This window comes from Pan troglodytes, chromosome 10, assembly GCF_028858775.2.
Source record: "Pan troglodytes isolate AG18354 chromosome 10, NHGRI_mPanTro3-v2.0_pri, whole genome shotgun sequence".
Lineage (NCBI taxonomy): Eukaryota > Metazoa > Chordata > Mammalia > Primates > Hominidae > Pan > Pan troglodytes.
Window position 1 is genome coordinate 106,617,916 of NC_072408.2, and position 18,485 is coordinate 106,636,400.

The window sequence follows — 18,485 nt, forward strand, 5'->3', positions numbered from 1 at the left end:
TAACTTTAAAACACTCTGAGGGAAAAAATTGCCTAAAAAGAAATAATAATTAGATCAATAGCTGACTTCACAACAAAAATAAATAATAAAGTCAGAAGAAAGTATAATACCTTCATGTGACAAGAGAAAAAAAATCTATCAACCTAGCATTCTACATTCAGTCAAACTACCTTCTAAGAATGAAAGTAAAATAAAAACATTTTCAGACAGACTAAAAATGAGTGGTTACTTACAACTCTTACTGAAAGAACTTCTATAGGATACAATTCAGAAAAGGAACTGAGATGCAAGAAGTAATGATAAATAAAGAGAACGGTTAATATGAGGCTAAATCTAAACAAATATTTAAAAATATGATAGTGTCTACTTTTGGCACTGATTTGGCTTCACAGATACTTTGATAAAGGATGATGCACACTGTAGACACGGAAAAGGTCCCACTTTATACACAGGGAATATATTCCAAGCACCCCAGTGGATGTCTAAAACCAAAGATAGTACTGAACCCGAATGCCATCAATCAGAATTCATTTCTGTTCATGTCTTCCATCCACAAATTCAAGGCCTTTTCCATCTTAACTAAGCACTTACCGTGCACTATAGCTGTAACTTCTGTAGTTTGAAGCGCAACAGCAAAACTAGTACAAATTTCTTTTTCTTTCTTCTCAACTTCAGATAGAGGATTCATTCTTACCATAGATCTTAGCAACCTCTGTGTACAAGTTTTTCTTTTCTTTAGTAAGTCAAGAACTTTCACCTTTTCACTTAGAGGAAGCATTTTACAGCTTCTCTTTGGAATATGCAAATTGTCAGCATCACTGCTCTTGTGCTTTGGGGCCATTATTAAGTAAAATATGGGTGACTTGAACCCAAGCAGTGCAATACCAGAACAGTCGATCTGATAATCAAGAGGGCTACCAATAGGCAAGTAGTGTCTACAGCACAGAGATGCTGGACAAAGGGATGATTCATGTCCCAGGCAGGACAAAGTATGACGGTGAGAGGTTTCATCATGCTACTCAGAATGGCATGGAATTTAAAACTTATAAGTTGTTTATTTCTATAATTTTCCTTTTAATGTTTTCAGACCATGGTTGACTGCAGGTATCTGAAACAGCAGAAAACTAAACATCAGATAAAGGTTGGGTGGGCAGCAGGGGTAGGGGGAACTATTATATTCTAGACAATGAAAATACATAATCTCCACCATAAATAAACAAATCTCTTTCTGGAAAAAGCAGATGGAGCAAACCTGGGTTCCAGTGGCAGCTTGGCTTTTAGTATCTCTGAAAATTCATATATCCTATGAGAAACATATTAAAAACCTAACAGACACATCCATGTTGTGTGGGAAAAATTAAAAATAAAATACAAATTTTAAAAACCTAATATGGTTATTGGGAAGGTTAAATAAGATAAACATACAACAAATAAGATTTTTTAAGTGTTTTATTAAACTATAAAGTAATGACAAGTATTATCAATAATATTTCTATTAAAAAAGCAATTAGAAAACCTATTTTAAAAGTAACCTCAATTATGTTAATATTAATTACATACATGTATATCCTTTACATTATTCCAAGATAAAAATGCTATGTTAAGTAGAACTAATGTTTTCATACAATAAGAAGACACAGAATTCTTCAATAAAAACAGAAAAGGTTAGTAGATGATAAACATTTTTAGCCTGTAAAAATGAATCTGTTTTTACAAATTCAAGGTTGCTGTAATTAGCTTCTTTGGTAAGAGAACATGAGAACTGTCAAATGGAATGGATTGGTCTCATAATTCTAAGGTAAACAATGGTACCAAGAACTATTTACTGCTATCACAATGTTGTCACATAGTGTACAGAATGTAAATATGTCAAACCCATGGACTTTTCAAAATATAGATTAATTATGTAATAATTTCCTTCTTTTCATCAGAGATTAGAAAAACTTAAGAATATTTTGCCAAGGTGTAAAGTAAGATTTTAAAAAAAATCAAGTGCCTTGTGGCTTATCACACCCTAGACAGAGTCCGTGTGTAATTGTCTAATATTCTCACTCAAATGAGCACTATTCTGTACATCTCAGCATTCTGCCCCAAATCTACAACCCATAACTGGCCAGACCTTGAAAATTTCTATTCTTGTGAAATATTTAGTCCAAAACATTTTACAAGGAAGTAGGAAGTCTACAAAGAAACAACACTGAACAAGGTGAACCCAAAGGCTCCCATCCCTGGAGATTTCAGTCCTGCTTTTCTTATGGATCAAAATTCTCCATTTTATTTAAATTAATCATTTAAAAAAAACAAAATTTCCAAAATCGATAATCATGCAGTTTATAACACAGTGACATTTCAAAACTTATCCAGTAACCACACATAAAGCACTCATAACATCTCAGCACCTTTTAGGGGGAAAAAAAAAGACAAACCTCTGAACACAGTGATGAAAACAGCTGAGCGAAAAGTACTGAAATGATATATATGTTAACATCAATAACTGAATTGTTGATGAAAGCAAAAGAAATTCTCTCATTGATTGGAAATGCCTGTTAAAGTCAAGCCTTGGTAGCACCAAAGCTGAGAAAAACAAGATAAGTCGCAAGCAAAAGGGAGAGAAGATGACGTTCATGTTTACAGCCCTGGGTTTCAGCTTCCCTTCTTTTTGGCGTTATATATTTCTGTGACTTCCATGGAAGCTCAGTTGTGCATTTAAAGGGATGTTTGTTATATTTTATCCAAAATTTCTAGATGTTTTAAAGTCGTTTTTAGGTTATCTATTCTACCAGAGTGCCAAAACAGCAGATGGAAAAGGGATGCAAAGATGTCAGAGCTTAGCTGCACTGGTTTCCCCTTCCAAATTTAGCACTCCAACCATAATTATCCTGAAGCCTGCGAAAGAGAATAATGAGATAAAGACCGATTCTTGATTAAAGGAGAAAATAAAGATAACAATTATGATAAGCAATAATGATTGTGGTGACGATCAGCAGAGAAAATAGCACAGATAGCATAAAACTGTGAGAAGCAAGACCCACAACTATTGTAACAACTGGTAAATAAAGATAACCTTACTGGAGATGAAGAAAAAACAACTAGAATGGCATTTAACTCAGAAGTAAAATTCCCTAGTACCCTGTTTGGTACTTAGCCACGTGGGCACCTCTTGGAATTAAAAAAAAAAAAAAACTTAAAAGATAACAACTCAACTTAGCGTTTGACAACAAACATATGATGTCTGAACAAGTTGGAAGGCAGCAGCTCTTTTGCATTAGCTAGACCATATCTAGAGGAGTATGTTCAATTGTGGGTATCTAATTTTTAGGACCAATGACAGAATACAATGTGTCCAGAGAAGAGAGTGCCAAAGAATAAAGGACCTAGAAAAACATCGTGTGAAGAATAAAGGTTATAAGAATGTTTAAACTGGGAGGAAAATGGCACAAGAGAAATATGACATGTCTTCAAATAATTCAGAATACCATTGTTGCTATTCAAAAGAAGAAATCTCCCTCTATTAAACTAGGGACTTCAAGTCTTGGTCTTTACTCATTCTCTCTTCCTTCACTTCATATCAAAGGAAGCACCCTTCTTTTCATTAACATTATTTCTCCACTTGTGCTCTTTATTCTATCACTTTCTGCTGCTTCTTGAATTTTGATCATCTCTGCCTCTTGCATCTTCAAGGCAATCTTTCTCCATAAACATACACACCTTTCCACTATTTAAAAACAAAACAAACAACCAAAGAAACTTCCTGTGAACCTGCTTTCACTTCAAGCTTCTATCCGCTATCTTACTTTTCTTTATTCCACGTTTTATGAAAAGTCATCTTCCCTCTTTTAGGCACAATTTTTGCCTAGTTTTGTTACTGCTATATCCTCTAGCACATAGTAGGCACTCAATAAATATATGATAAATGAATTGATTACATGAAATTGTGCTGTCTTGGCATTCCTCTTATAACTGCTTCTTTACAGACCTCTTTTTCCAGAAACTCCCTGAATATTCTTTAATCAGCCTCTTCTCTCTCCCTACATTCTGTTTCTTGTAAGCCCTTCTATCTCATGGCTTCATCTCTTACTCCTCTGAGGCTAGCCTCTTAGAAAGTTAGCCTCATTTAAGGAGCACATCCAAAGAGAGACCTCTCTGACCCTTCCGTCTCAATCACAGCACCCAGTTTGTTTCCATTATAGCACTCACTGCAATTTGTCATTTTTATGTTGTTTATGTGCTTATTTTCTGTCATCCCTACTAGTCTATAACTCCATGGGAGCAGGAAACAAATTTTCTTCCTCCTGGAGCATAGTGCCTGGTAGCATGGCATGAGAAGTCAGGAGGGGCTAGGGTATCCTCATAGGGAAGCCAGGGTTCAGTTAAAAGTGAAAGAAAGGGAGTTGCTTGGGTAGTGAGTAAGGTAAGTAAAGGAAGGCCTCACTATTAAGGTGACATTGGAGAAGACACCTGAGGAAAGAAGGGGGAAGAAAGTCATGAGGGTTAATAAGGCAGAGGCCTGGAGGTAGGAGTGTACATAATGTGTTCCAACAAGAACAACAAGGTCACTGTGGATGAAGCTAAGTGAAGAAGGGCAAAGAAGAGTAGGTGGTAGCTTTAGAGAGACAGTGAAACTAAGCAATATAAAACCCTATCAGACACTATAAGGACTCTGGCTTTTCCTCTGAGTGAAATGGAAAACCAATAGAAGTGTTTTTGAGTAGGAAAATGAAATTACCTGACTGAATGGGATCACTTCTAGCTGTTTGACTGAAAATAGACTGAAGGGAATATGTTATGGACTGAATATCTGTGTGCCCCAAAACTCACATGCTAAGGCCCTAACCTCCAGTGTGACTGTATTTGGATATATGGCCTTTCTGGAAGTAGTTAAGGTTAAATTGGGTCATAAGGGTGTGGCCCTAATCCAATGGAACTGGTGTCCTTATAAGGGAAAGAGGAAACATCAGGGAACTCTCTCTCCATTCACGCACAGAAGAAAGGCCGTGTGAGGATATAACAAGAAGGCAGCCATCTAACAAGCCAGGAAGAAAGCCCTCACTCAGGAATGGAATTGGCCGGAACTTGATCTTGGACTTTGTAGTCTCCAGAACTGTGAGAAAATAAATTTCTGTTGCTTAAGCCACTCAGCCTATAATATTTTGCTGTGGCAACCTAAGCAGACAATACAGAAGCCAAAAAAAAAAAAAAAAAAAAAACGGAGGAAAACTAGTCAGGAAGCAAGAGATGATTAGGTCTTGGACTATGGTGTTAATCTTGAAGATAATGTAAAGTAGTGAAATTCTGGATACAATTTGAGCACAGAACAAATAGGATTTGCTGAAGAACTGAATGTAAAATCTGAAAGAAACCGTAAAATTCTGGGCCAAACAACTAGAAGGATGGCACTGCCTTTTGACAAAATGGGAAAGACTAGGTGATATGCAAATTTTTGAAGAAAGGGGTACAGATGCTACATTTTCAGCTTTGGAAATGCTGAGTTTGAGAAGCCTATTAGTCATCCGATAGATATGTCCAGTAGGGAATTACATACACAAATTTAGAGTTAGGGTGGAGTCTGAGATGAAGAAATAGACTTGGTAATTGTCAGATAAAGATGATATTGGAACTCAAGAGATTGGATGAGGTCAATGAGGAAGTAGGTACAGACAGAGATGAAAAGATGTTTGAGTACTAAGCCCTGGGACACTCCGATGCTTAGAGATCAAGAAGATGAGGGCAGTTAACTATGGAATAGGAACACGATAGATTACATTATTGGCCTCTCCTTTTATATGCTCTTTGCCGTATGACTTTGTAGTTCTTTCCACTTATATGAGTTGAGTATATTTCTCTACCTCTTTATTTGAGGCTTGGTTTTGTGACCTGATTTAGCCAATGGATGGTAACCAACATGATGCAAGCAGAGGCCCAAACTGTGCTTGCATGATTGAGCTTTCTCTCTTATGCACAATCAATGCCCCCCTGCCTAGTCCCAGGAGGAAGATAATAGACACGTGCAGCAGAGATTCCCAGGCTAACTTACAGCATCAAACATACTTCCCCCAGCTTCTTCAAGAAGTCACCAGTGAACTAAATGAAAACCAAAAGACAGTCGTATCTCAGAGGTCAAAAGAAAACGGTGGTTCAAAGAAGAGACAGATACTGACTTTGTCAGTGCTGATGATGAATCAAGTAACAGGAGAAGCAGGAATTGACTGTTGGATCTAAAAGTATGTCAGTCATTAGACAACTTGACAAAGGCAAAAACAAGGACTTTTAAAAGTGAGGGAGTTAGAGTGGCCTCAAGAGAGAATGGAGGAAAGAAATTGGATACAATGAGTAAAAACAAGCTTTTCTAACTACGTTGCTACAAAGGGGTCAGAGAAAGGGGATGGTAAGGAGAAGCAAATGTGAGATCAAGAGAGTTTTTAAAAGATGAGAAATATTACATCTTTGCATCCTTATGGAAATGGTACAGTTGAGAAAGAAAAAACTTATGGTATTAAAGACAGAAAATATTTGTCAGAGTTCCCACGTGGACAAGAAAGGATAGGATCCAATGAACAAGTAGAGAGGAATTAGCCTTAGATACAAACCTGAAAGGTTCATTTAAAGCACCAGGAAGGAAAGTAGACACAGGTACATTGGCAGATGTGGTGGTGGAAATTTGTGATTGCTTGTGGTTTCCTCAGTGAAATAAAAGCAGTATCATGATCAGAGAGGGATGATAGAGAAGGAGGTGTTGAAGTTTTGGAATAGAGATGTCGTGAAATTATCATCTAGGGAAATCAGAGAGTAAATGGATTATAATGGATAATTATCGCCTATGTACATATCTTATTTCTGGTGCCACTATAAGCCTTTGAGAGCAAAAGCTGTATCTTACTTAGTTTTGCATCTTAACAGCTCTTAGCATGGAAACTTGTATTTTTTATTATTAACTTTCTGTAATTTTACTTTCATTTCCTTTAATAGTCACATAAAGTCTAATTGGCTTAAGGTTGTACTAGTTCTTTAACTCTTCAAGTCTTATGAGAGAAACTTACAAGAAACTCACACAATGAAAGCACTAGCATGATATGGCACTATCGCTATCTGGTTACCCAAAATCAAGTTCAAAATTCATAAAAATAATTGCTAACTTCAAGAGAAAATTGCCCATTCAACCCTACTTTCTTAATATCTTACTTTGACTGATTCTCTTTATTAAAAAATATTTAAAGACTAAAGGGTTTATAAGTAAAGATGATATGAAATTTGCCCAAAGTATTACTTACTATTTTAAATATGTGTTATAATTTAAAATTACTCAGAGAGTAATGATGCAGAAAATAAACTTCTAGAGCAAATATTAACATCAATGCTGCATTTAAAAACATATGTAGGTCAGGTGCAGTGGTTCAAATTTGTAATCCCAGCACTTTGGAAGGCCAAGAAAGGAGGATCACTTGAGCCCAGGAGTTCGAGACCAACCTGGGCAACATAGTGAGACCTTTTCTCTACAAAAACTAAAAAAATTAGCCGAGCACATCAGCACATGCCTATAGTCCCACCTACTCAGGAGGCTGAAGCAGGAGGATCACTTGAGCTTGGGAGTTGTAGGCCGAAGTGAGCATGATTGCACCACTGCACTCCAGCCTGGGTGGCAGAATAAGACCCTGCCTTTAAAAAAAAAAAAAGTAAAATAAAATAAAATCACATGTAATTACTAGGAAAAGACAAGATCCTCAAAAGCCATCTATAAATTTTAAAGATTTATTCATAATAACTTGAATGTAACTGAAGTCTAAAAGTACAATACTATAATTTACCAAATGGGATTACTTTTAATACTAATTCCCAACAGGTTAGCTAGAGCAGTTTAATGAATATTAAATCTACTGAAACAATTTGAGGCTACTAGCTACATTGTTCACTCTCAGCCAGTGAGAATATCAACAAACCTACTTGATATTCAAAAATTTTGCACTGAGTCTGATGGGAAAAACTTGGTAACAATTAATTTGAGTAATAAAATTAAATATTCACCCCCCCCCAAAAAAAGGCAATGAGACCAAAAAAAACAACAACAACATGTTTTCTATGAACAAAGCAACAATAACAAAAGCAAAATATCAACTAAGGCTAAATATATTATGGAAGATTCATTTCATTGAGATATATTTTAGAAAGATGTTGTCAGTTCTACTTCCTAGAATTCTTATAATGAGTGTCAATAGAAGAGGTTATAGCAACACAAAAGTTGTCCACCTTGCTCAGACATCACCCCGATACTTCTGATTAGGTGTTCAAAGTGATCTAAGCATATTGTCTGCCTTTCTTCTGATATGTGAATAACAAATCTAAATGTGGTGAGGACCAAGCAGACAATCTAAAGGAATGACAATGGTAATGATATAAAATGGTAGAATGAGGTCGGAGCCTTGGAAAGCATTTACCCCATCTGAAAGCACTCAAATTCAATATTTTAAAATACTCTTTAGCCAAATAATGCACATATGCAAGCTAAAGGCCACCTAAAATTCAAAGTCGTGTTGGACTTTCAAAGGTCCTCTTCAAATGTCACTTCCATCAATGACTTCTCATGTTCTCCCTCTTAAAATCCATATTTTCCTTACCCGTAGATCCACAGCTCTTTGTTTTAGCATTTATTATATGTCACGGATGGGAGTTATTCTTGCAAATTTTTTGTCTCCTCCACTAAGCGTGGGGCAGGGATAGTTTGGGTTTTTTATTCTCCAAAAGCACAAAATACAGTGCTTTGCAGAAAAAAAGGACACATCATATACATTTATAAAATTGAATTTAAACTCTTTCCCTTCTGGTCATGTCATCTAGTACAAAACATGAAAGGATCTTGGTCAGGGATACCAAGAAGCTTACTGACCTCAGTCAGAGGGAAAGTCCTTGGTTATATTGCAGTCTGTGCAATCAAGTTTAAAAATATTACAGAAGTGTGAAAGCAGTACATCCAGATTAGAGAAATTCAACATTTATACAATAAACATCTAGTTTATCATTAAACAACTTTTAGGAAAATAACTTTGTGAGTCACCTACAATAGTAAGCATACCTACTTATTTTCAATACCCCTTTGAGGAGAGAGACTGTTTTTCCTTAATATGACTGTTAGAAAAAATTCTTATGCTTTTTTGAGAGGCTGCCAAAGTTGAATAAATAAGAAATTGAGAAAAGATATTACAAATATCTAAACTACTAAATAATGCAGGCAAAGCTCTAAAGCAAGCTCTGGTTCAGGGTGCTAGCCTTAAAACTGAGATTGGAAGGCCTGAGATTTTTCTAAATTCAATAAAGAAAACTCTGGAAATACAGGATTCAATCTCTGAACAATTCCTAGGAAAAATAACCCCATCTGTGAGCACACATTCCACCTGGAGTGTGTAATTATTTGCAACATTTGCCACATTTAGTCCCTCTGGGTATTCACACCCTTTTACAATTCACACCCTCTTCTAATACAGAGGTAGACTCTATTTTCCAACTCCTTGAATATGGGTTGCCTTTATGACTTGCTTCAGCCAAGCAAACATGGCAGAAGTGAAGGTGTGCTAGTTCCAAGCCTAGGCCTCAAGAAGCCTTGTACAATTCTGTTCTCTCTCTCAGAACCATGCATGCCATGTGAGTAAGCCCAGGCTGACCTGCTGAATCATGACAGAGAAGTGGCAGTCTCACCTATCACCCTAGACAACATCCAGCCAGCCTCTGAAACAGAAACATATAACTGATTTGCAGTTGATTTCACACACAAGAGAACACAGCCAAGACCAGAAGAACCATCAGTTGAGCTTAGACTAAATTGCCAATCACAGAATTATGAGCTAAATAGTTATTGTGTTAAGCTATTAAGTTTTGGGATAGTTTGTTGCACATCAATGGCTTACTAATAAGGGGAGAAGGTCACAATATGACAGAAAGCAAAAAAGTCTCTGGAAGATAAGAATGCTGCCATTAACTTGGAAGCCAAGAAATAACCATGAAAGGAGGAAAAGGCAAAAAAAAAAAAAAAAAAAGACTAACCCTGGAGTTGGGGCTAACTTAAGACAAGATATCAAAAGTAGGTTGTGGCCAGGCCCAGTAGCCCACACCTATAATCCCAGAACTTGGGGATGCCAAGGTGGAAGGATTGCTTGAGCCCAGGAGTTCAAGACTAGCCTGAGCAACAGAGCAACACCTCATCTCTACAAAAAATACAAAACTTAGCTGGGCATGGTGGTGTGTACCTGCGGTCCCACCAGCTACTGGAGAGGCTGAGGCAGGAGGATCACTTGAGCCCAGGAGGTGGAGGCTGCAGTGAGCTGAGATCACGCCACCCACCACTGCACTCTAGCCTGGGCAACAGAGCAAGACTCTGTCTGAAAATAATAATAATAATAAAATATACTAAATTAAATTAAACTTTTTAAAGTAGGTTGACCATTCCTTGTGGAGAAACAAAACCTATCCAAATCCTATTCTTCCTACAAAGCTCACCTCAAATCACACCTTTTCCATTTTTTTTTTCTGAGTGTCCTTAGGCATAGTGATCATTCCTTCATTAGTTATGTATAAACAGTACATTACGGTGGAAAGAGGCCTGGACTTTAATCAGTAAGTCTAAATTCACATCCCGGTTTTATCAACTATGTGTCCTTAGACAAATTTCTTAAATCTTTGAATCTGATTCCTCATCTCTTAACTGAAATTTAATAGTTCTCAATCCCAAAGGACAGTTGTGAGAATTGAATTCTAAATGTGTCAACATGCTAAACACAAAGTACATACTCAACAATGTTAAAGTGAATTTTGTTCCATTCATTCATTAAACTCTGACTGGATTCCTACTGTATGTTAGGCTGTGTGCTAGATATTGGGACAAAGGAAACAATTACTAATGATACCACACACAACTGCCATCTACTAACTTCTCATGTGTATAGCCCTCAAATTAGAATGAGGTTAGAGATTATGCCTTGTAGCTCTTCATATTTCCCAAAAGTAGGTGGTATAGTACCCTGAACTCAGTAGTTACAAAAGTACTTGTGAACAATTTGATTAAAAGATTTCTACATACAGGTTTTCACATTTGAATCCCAAAGCCAAGCAACAGCATCATCACTTTTAAAGCATAGCTAAAAGCACACTCACTTGACAGCTCACATCCATTCCTGCCTCCAGCAGCACCTGCACGACTGCTTTGTGGCCATTGCGCGCAGCAAGGTGAAGTGGCGTGTGCTTGCGAGTGTTGCAGCTCATTAAGTTAGGATGTGCACTGATGATCATTTTTACCACTCTAAGCCGTCCGTAGAGTGCCGCCAAGTCCAAAGGTGTTTCCAGCTTGCTATTCCTAATTGTCGGGTCAGTGAGCTCTTCTAGGAGAACTGCAACTACTTCTGAGTGTCCATATTGAGCTGCACAGTGTAGGGCAGTTTCATTTTCATTGTTCTAAGACAAAGATTTTTAAAAAGGCACATTTTCAGAAATTCAATTTGTTATCAAAATCTTAACACAGTAATTTAAAACCTGCAATGCTTTGAAATGTAAGTTAAGATTTATCCATTTTAACAAGTATGCCTAATGGAATTTTATATTTGATAAAAGTATCTAGGATTCATTGAATCAAAAAAAATTTTTTTATATCACTTTAATCGAAAACAATCCAACATTTCCCTAAATCATATATGCCAACTTCCAAAAATGATAAATGATTTAGCCATGTTTGTCAGAGGCCCTCCTGGGTCCAGATGGACAGTGATATCTGCATGGTGCATCACATCTTTAGACATTTATTAATAAGAGAGATCAAAACAATTATAACAGACTTTTAATAGACTGGCTTTCCAAAAGACAGATAAGAAGGTAAATTCTTGGTAACAAAAGGTTTATAGAAAGGTTTCCCAAATTAAGTTTCATTTTATTTTCCATGTAAGTACAAATCATTGCTTCCTTTGCAAAGAAAATGAAAAGATTTTGGCCTTAAGATATAAAAGTACCTTTTTGAAATGTTATCATGGGTTGTGAGGATGGACCTAGATCAGTTCCCAGACAAGTTACTAGGAGTATCACAGTACAACATGTGCAGCTTATAAGGGTTCAGTTGAAAATCAATGAGATTTTCCTAGAAATGTATCAAGATTTTTAAAAATGTTAAGATACAGAAAACTGAACCCAGTTGCAAGGCAGAGGGACCCTTCAGACTATTTGAGCAATATAGGTAGATGGTGTATAGGTATGTCAGGAGATGGAAGGGTCAGGAGAAAAATGAACAAGAAATTTTAGTAACAAAAATGCAATAACCCTAAATGAGGGTTCTGGAAAGAAAGAGCAGCTGCCACCATGAGAGTTATCATCATAGCTAACACTATGTACTAGACATAGTTGCATTTTATATATGTTTACTCATTTAATCCTCATTATGAGATAGATACTATTATCATTATCTCCATTTTACAGATGAGAAAACTGAGGCACTGAATAGTTGAATAACTGGCCTTCCGTTATACAGCCATTTAGTGGTAGGACCGGGATTTGAACACAAGTAGCCAAGACCCAAAGTGGGTGTTCTTAACCATCACACATACCACCTTCCAAAATAAGAACTATTACTACTACTACTTGTTGAGTGCCTAAAAACTATATATATTGTCTCATTTAACTCTTACAACAATTCTCCAAAATTTATATTAAAATTGTCTACTTCATGGACAAGGAAACTAAAATACAAAAAGGTTAAATTACACATCCAAGTAGAATTAAGATATTTTACAAGCTGGATCTGACAAATCCAAAACCCATGCTCTTTCCACTATACCATGTTGTCTGCCATGTGTTGCTATATTGTCAAAGAAGAGCTGGGAATTAGTGATCTGAAAGCAGAATTTCTAGAGGTTTTGCTCAGAAAAACACCAACCGAGAATAGGGAGTAGCTGTTTAGATAGCTGTTCTGATGAAAATAAAAGGATAAGAAGGGTTCAGACCCAAACAAATCTTAATGTTCTAGAAAGTAACTCAAGTTTGCCCTGGATGATAGAAGAATGCAAGTAAGTTGAGAGTCTAGAGGGAAGATTTGAAAATTTAAAAAGGAGTAGAGTGACAAGGGGAAAATAGCACTAGGAAAGGCTTCTTACTACTTTACCTTGCAAATAAGTATCAAGAGAGAGCATTTGAAGGTCAACCCCACAGGGAAAATCTACTCTTTCAAGACAATCAATGAAAAGTTAAGACCTGTTAGATGGGGAATCCAGCTGAGGGTACTGTTTCTTCCATCATTTGTCAGGAGTCCTTCTTTACTTGGTTTGAAAGTATTACTATAATCTACTTCTTCATAAACAATGATCACATACAGGTTTAGACTCCCTGGTCTTCTTATCTGTTTTTCTTATCAGGCTTATAAAACAGCCAATCTTATTACTTCACACCATGAAAACATTATACAGATATATACCTCCTGACCAACCCAAATTTCCCCCTGGTCTGAAAGGGATTCAATCTCAGTTTTCAAAATACAGTATCTCTTTGAGAAAACAGAAAGGCCAATAATGAAATAATGATTCCTCAAAGGCCTCTCTACTGGTCCAGAGCCCTGAGCCTAGGAAATTACAAGAGCAAAATCGAAAAATTTTCTAGTAACACCAATTAGCACTGTTCAGATCTCAAGGGAAAATATATCAATCATTCAAGACCTACTCAGGATAAAAAGTTCACAGATTTTATCCATGATCATCACATACTTGGATTGTCACCTCAGTGGACGCCACAATGGTGGTACTTTTACGAGAGCATGATTGTGTATTTGTGTATGCTCACAAGTGATCTAAAATAATCTAATTTGAAATAAATAGGTTGTGATGAGGCACTGATTAATAATTCCTAGTAGGGCTACGCAGAATATTCTTAAAAGTTTTTTAATTCCTTCTTTTTTACCAAATGGGTATTCTCTGAAACATTAGGACCCTTCCAGATAATGGATGATAGAACAAAACTGGCTAACAAAAGCCATTTACCAAAAACTCTTGGTTCAGAGTAAAACATCTAACAAGAGTTGGATTCGAGTTTCGGTGAATGGCAAAGGCAATGTGTTTTTCAGATAAGGCCCCTCTGGGTTTTGCCCTAATGTTAAAATAAAGAAAAAAAAAAAAAGAGGAAGAGAAGGTAAAGGGAAGAAAGGATTAATGAAATTTAAAGAAATTGAAAATTTTCAATTTAAAGGAAATTTAAATTGCAAAAAGTAAATAATCAGATGATAAAAGAGAAGGATGTGGCAATTATAAAAACCATAATCCAGGTAGAGTCCACTTTGTTTAGAATGGTGAACAAGACCTAGGTTGATGTGTTACCATGTAAATTACTTCATTTCTCCAAACCTATCTTATCTGTATAATGAGAATATTATTTTCCCTATAAACCTTATAATACAGTTTATAAACCAAAAGAGATAACATATTTTTAAAATGCATTGTAAACTTTAAATATTAAAATGTAGAATAGAATTATTTTTAAAGAAAGCTGTATTAGAAACCAAAGATAACTTTCAGAAATCAGAATGAAGCCCTGACTATAATGCATAATTTTAACATAACATAAATGTATTACTGGTTGAGAGCTTAGGCTTTGGATCAGAAAAACCTGCGTTCAAACACTGGCTGCATTTCTTAGTAGCTGTGATGTTACGGTCAATTTACTCTATCTCTCTAAGGCTGTAACTCCATATATATAGTAGCAATAGTAATCTAGGGCTTAGTAAGATAACGGGGATGAAGTATTTTGCACAATGCCTGGCACACAGTAAACAATCCATTAAGTGATAGGATTTAGGATGACAATACCAATGCGTTATTGTGTAAAAGGCTCTGGAGTCAAAGTCCTGAGTCTCAGTCTCAGTTTCAGTCACTCAGTAACATGTGGCCTTCGACAAGTTGTTTAGTTTTACAGAGCATGATTTCTCAACTATAAAATGCGAGTGATATTATCAATTCAGAGGATTATTGTGAGAATTCATTAAATCGTATTTTTGAGGTGAAAGTGTTTAGAACAGTGCCCGCTTTACCTTATGTCTCAATAAATGCTAATTACCATTTTTATTTCCTTTATTGTTTAAATACATAAAAGTTTATAATTAACAAGAAGATTCTGTCCTATTCAGAAGGAAAAAAGAAAGCTAAAATTAAAAGTTATCTATAAAAATAAAAATCCTACATCAAAAAATTTAGGAGAAATGGCATAGAATGGGAAAACTACGATCAGCATTAAAAGAGTATACATATAACAATGAAAAAATACTAAAATTATGGTATTAAAAATCATAAGAAAGTTGCAACTTGTTGCCAATAGAAACCGCAACACAAAGCAACAGAGGTGAACAAAGAACTTTGAATATGGTCTCCTTAAAAAGACACTTTTTGTAATATAATTGATCTATTCAACATTACCAAAAACAAGTATTTCTCTTTAAAACATATAGTAACTTTTCACTTTCCAATGTCAGTGAATACTATATGTTATTTCTTATTTTCATGTCATTTAAAAACATCTTGTTTGTAAAAACTAACATCCTCTTGTTTAACCTTGGATTGTTTTTCCATTTTATTATTTCAGGTTTGCTTTGCGGTATTCAGACAATTTTAAGAATAACCACCAGATGGCTCATCTCATAAACGATCTAACTGTTGGTTTTCTGTGGAAGAGAAGAGCATTGTCATAAATTTCCTTTTAGCATGATATGATGATAAAGATAGCCATATCTGTCATGTTTTAAAGACTGGGTGCATTCTTATTAAAATTTCTGCATTTTTGTAACCTGTAAACATGGAAATTTTTATTGTGATAAATATTAATAAGATACTTTTCCAATTAATAAAATGTTTTCCTGATTAGTCCTTTCAACAACTGCATATATATTTTCATTGAAAAAATATGTATTTTTCTTCCCTTTGCTATTTACAGCAATTGTTACTTTTTATCTTTCAGTCTGAACTTCAAAGTCCGGCAAAGTCTGCATCCATTTGAACAATATGCTAATTGTGCTTTATTAGATATGCTTGCCCTAAAGTAACCTACTTGCATTGATATTGGACAACTGCCAACCTGCAGCTTAATGCCGTGATTGTAATTCAATTGTTGGACTGCCTGCTGGTTTTCAAATATAGTTTTACAAAATGGGAACAGTAGGGGGCATGCAGAGCTCAACATGTTTGTTATCATACTGTATTAGGGGACCATATTTTACTTTCTGGAATCTGTGGTCCTATCTGTTTAGAATACTGACACTGGTTTTCTTTTTAAAATATGTCCATTATGTGTAATATAGATATTGTTTACTTACAAATACATTAACTGTCAGAATCATACTGCTGCTGTGTTTTATTCAACTTATTCTGGGCATGTGTGTTTGTGTTTGTATATATATATATATCAAAAAATTTTAATATGTGACAAGCAACTGTATATGCTATATTTCACATTTTGATTCACAAGAGTACTTAACCATGAAAGTGCTAAGTAAATGGTAAAGCATTATGCAAATGATAGGCATATCATTGTTTTAGCATTTAAAATTGTATTAAGAAACATTGTAATTCTCATTACACATATTAATTCTGTTCTATCTTTAAATATTCAATGGCTATAAAATGGCTGATTATATAAGACAGGCAAAAATATTTCAGCTACTTCCTTTATGTAGGATTTTCCCGTTAACAAAGTAGCTTTACAAATGCCCAACTTAGTCTCTGCACATCATATCCAAACACCAAAGAATTTTTCAAATTTCAACTTTTAGGAAATTCAGCAATGGAAAGGCCTTTGGGCAAGGTAAAGATAAAAAAATCACATTTTCAATATGGCTTTGCCTTTGTAAAACTAGAAAAATTACATCATGAGCAAACATTTGGCAAGTGCACCTGTTCATTGACCCTGGAATGTGATGGTCCATGATGAATAAGAATCTTCACAATTTCCACATCTCCTTTCCAGGCAGCCAGGTGAATAGGAAAATACCCTTTGTTGTCTGCTACATTTGTTGATGCCTCATATTGAAGTAGTTTGAGAACTATGTCCCTAAAAAGGAAAAAACAACAACAACAAAATAGGGTGAGCAAGACAAACTGTATTAAATAGGTAATTTTAAAAGAATACCAGATGTTGGGTGGGAATTTAAAGTAATCATTCAAGGTACTAAGACATAAAGTTGGGTTTCAAAGTTTTTGCCTACTCAACATTTGGCTATTTTACTTACCTGGAAAACCATCACCCCATGCCACACACACACACACACACACAGAGAGAGAGAGAGAGAAAGAGAGCGAGAGCACACATTGACTAACCAATTAAACTACTTAATAGAATTCATATAAGCAAAACTTAACCTATTTCATTAATTAGACGAGCTAAGTAAAATGAAGAGGATACCAACTCCCATTTTTTTTTTTTAAAAAAGAGGTCTTTCCAGATAGCCCATATCTGAGATTTAGTTTGAAGGAAAAGTTGAAGTTACAAGTATATTCCTTGTTTACACACACCAAAAAAAGTTATAATACCAAGGATACATTTATAAAATTTACACATCATTCCTACAGATAATTGGAATAAGAGATTTAAGGGGTATGTAAAAGAGAAAGAAAGTGCAGTATGTAAGGGACCCTTGACAAGCTAACTGTAGTACTAGCCCAGGGTTAAAACATAATAATAATAAAATTTTTAATAACTTCTCAGTGATGGCACACAACACACTTTGAGTATTCCTTGTTCCTACTTCTGTATTCCTTCACCTTTCTTCTCCAAGCATAAAAAATTATTTCAAAAGGGAAACTCATTTAAAAGACAAGTTCCACCATTAATGCAATTTCAACACATATTCAATATATCCTACCTCAAAAATTTTGAACTTAATCCCCACCAGGTTTTCAAAGTAAAAATCCTGAAATGCATTACTCAACCTTAGAATTAATTAATAATTATTAGCATAAATTATATCAAAATATATATCAACAATCAAAAGCAGTAATTCTAAACAAAACTGTATTTTCATTTGGATGCATTTAAGAAGCAAATTCTATTAACTCACTAAATGAAATGCTAGTCAGACACATATAAATAAAAAATATATATAATTACAATATATAATAAAGTTGTTTCTTACATACAACAAATCACTAATGGGGAGGGTGAACATAACAGATTTACATTTAAACATTTCATAAAATCAGACTCTAGATGCAAGTAACAAATGAAAACATTTGAAGGAAATTTTAAGAGAAGCAAGATTAGAATTTTGATAGCTCACAAGAAAAACAGATATGATATGACACAAAATTATGGTAAACGGTAAAACATACTGTCCAGAATGTGTCCTAAAGTCACAACATTTGACTTAATTGCTAAATGTAAGAAATAATGATTTTAAAAAAAAACAAGAATATGTTGTAGAAATATTTAGAATCCAAGGAGTCCTAAATTGTCTAATGATATAATTTCTGATAAATTAAGAATTAAATTTTAAC

At 35.0% G+C, this 18,485-nt stretch overlaps 1 protein-coding gene across 15 annotated transcripts in view; it reads right to left on the reverse strand.

Annotated features, from left to right (window-relative positions):
• ANKS1B (ankyrin repeat and sterile alpha motif domain containing 1B) overlaps nt 1-18,485 on the reverse strand; it is a 1,252,139-nt gene that overhangs the window by 1,057,622 nt on the left and 176,032 nt on the right. For 14 of the 15 annotated variants that reach the window (XM_001150610.7, XM_009426057.4, XM_009426061.4 and 11 more), the window contains exons 3-4: nt 16,887-17,043; nt 11,137-11,433 (exon numbers count right to left, since the gene is read on the reverse strand). In XM_001150610.7, coding sequence (XP_001150610.1) covers nt 11,137-11,433; nt 16,887-17,043 — 454 coding nt within the window. The remainder of the gene's footprint in view (nt 1-11,136; nt 11,434-16,886; nt 17,044-18,485) is intronic. The other variant, XM_063786998.1, reaches the window with a different exon arrangement.